At 32.5% G+C, this 2,194-nt stretch overlaps 1 protein-coding gene across 1 annotated transcript in view; it reads right to left on the reverse strand.

Moving 5' to 3' along the window:
- The window catches only part of LOC106465687 (serine/threonine-protein phosphatase alpha-2 isoform-like), a 22,322-nt gene that overhangs the window by 13,444 nt on the left and 6,684 nt on the right, over positions 1-2,194 (reverse strand). The window contains exon 2 of the mRNA XM_013925923.2: positions 1,624-1,755. Coding sequence (XP_013781377.1) covers positions 1,624-1,755 — 132 coding nt within the window. The remainder of the gene's footprint in view (positions 1-1,623; positions 1,756-2,194) is intronic.

Here is a 2,194-nt window from a genome sequence, read left to right on the forward strand (position 1 = left end):
TTGATTTTGCAGTTAATGACTCATACAGCTTATTTTTTTTGGAATAAACATACAATGACTTTGCAGGTAATGATTCGTACAGCTTTATTTTTGGAATAAATATACACAATGATTTTGCAGTTAATGACTCATACAGCTTTTCTTTTTTTTTGGAATAAACACACAATGATTTTGCAGTTAATGACTCATACAGCTTTTTTTGGAATAAACATATACAATGATTTTGCAGTTAATGACTCAGCTTTTTTTGGGGGGGGGGGGATAAACACATACAATGATTTTGAAGTTAATCAATCAAACAGCTTTATTCTTTTTGAGTGCCTTAATTACTCACTCCAAACCCACACACAAACATTTTCTAACATGACTAGTAACAAGTTTCCCAAGGAAACATCTCGGTAAAAACACAATTCCCCCTATTTTTTTCATTCCTCTGTAGGAAGTGACTCAGATGTAATCTCCCAAAGGTTATCTTATCAGTAACAAATATTAACTTCCAATCAGAGCAAGCTAACCACTTAAAAGTTAAACTAAAAATAATCCTGGTAATGAGCACAGCTATTTAAATATACTTTTACCTAACATTCTTACTTGTAAAGGTTAGAATGCATTGTTTCATCAGTTCATTACCCTTGCTTTGACCGTATAACATTCCCCCCATCGTATTACTGTCACATAATAAAGTATGCTTAAACAAGCTAACTCCGACGTTAAGACACAGATTAACTGAAACTTAATAAGAAAGAGAAGACAAAGACTTGTTACAATTTTAAATAATTTCATTTCTTAACATTTCAGATGATTTTTATTCCAGCATCTTGGAAACAAAGATATTTAAAATAGTGTTTGAAGAACACGTACATTTATTTGCCTTTTGTTGTTTTATTCTGAAGCGAAATATACATTTTTAAATGATTAACATAAAATTTAACAGGTCTTTTAAACAGGCCCTTTGAAGATGGTTTATTGCCAAGAAAACAAAACCAATTATTACTGATGTATGTGTACTATGTTGTGGCAGTCTTTTATGTTACCAGTTTATTTTCAACCAGGAAAAAAATTATTTTTACTGTAAAACACAGTAAAAACTTAATGGAGGAGCTCATATATCGAGTCTCTGAAGAGATAAATTTAGACAACCTTAACTTTTGTGTAAGGGGACAGGACTGTTATCCAACCATCAGCAAAACAGCAAGTAGCAAAGAAACTACAAATAACCTCATTCATGGCATACTCTACCCACAAGTGTAGCTTGGGGAGGGGGGGGGGGGATTAAGGGAACAGTGGCAAACTTCCAAATGCATTGAAAAGTGTATATAGTAAGATTTTTTTTTGACATATTTACATATACACCGACATATATACAATGTACAAAACAGAGAAGACAAATATTTGGACATTACCATTTTTGTTCCCACACTTTTCTGTATCCTTAAGGCTTGATTATTCATTAAACATACTCAATAATATTAGTTATAATTAATTAAATATAATATTTTGCAGTATTTAAGAAATATTGGACTTAATTATCAAACAATCTTTTCTTCTGATTTAATCAAACCTTGGATACTTAATTAAGTAATTTTTTCTTGTTTTAAAAAAAAATGATAAAATTATACTTACCACAAATCTTTAATGGTGCCTCCAGTTCCAAGAGGATGGGCTGACTAAGAAATATTTCTCGTGATTTTAAACACAGCCCTCGAATTTCTGCTTCACTTAACTGAACATTTTTACCAGGACGAGAGCCTTTTACTAATGAAAAATAACAACAACAAATATTAACAAGTGTCACAACTTAAACCACTGAAAATATAGACATAGATACCAATCATCTCAAGCCTGTAAAACTTTAGATACAAAAGAAATTTGAACTTTTAAAACTATCAAAAGATTGCGGCAAAACTTGCATGATAAGAAATGTGGAGAAAAGCTACATACATAAATAAATCATTTTGACTTTCAAGTGAGCCCGGACTTGCAATCTACAGGTTACGGGTTCAAATCCCCACAACTGAAGATACTCGACCTTTCAGCAGTGGAGGTATTATAATGCCAGGTTACGGGGTTCAAATCCCCACAACTGAAGATGCTTGACCTTTCAGCAGTGGAGGTATTATAATGCTAGGTTACAGGTTCAAATCCCCACAACTGAAGATGCTCGACCTTTCAGCAGTGGAGGTATTATAATGCT

The sequence above is a fragment of the Limulus polyphemus genome, unplaced genomic scaffold, assembly GCF_000517525.1.
Source record: "Limulus polyphemus unplaced genomic scaffold, Limulus_polyphemus-2.1.2 Scaffold2019, whole genome shotgun sequence".
Lineage (NCBI taxonomy): Eukaryota > Metazoa > Arthropoda > Merostomata > Xiphosura > Limulidae > Limulus > Limulus polyphemus.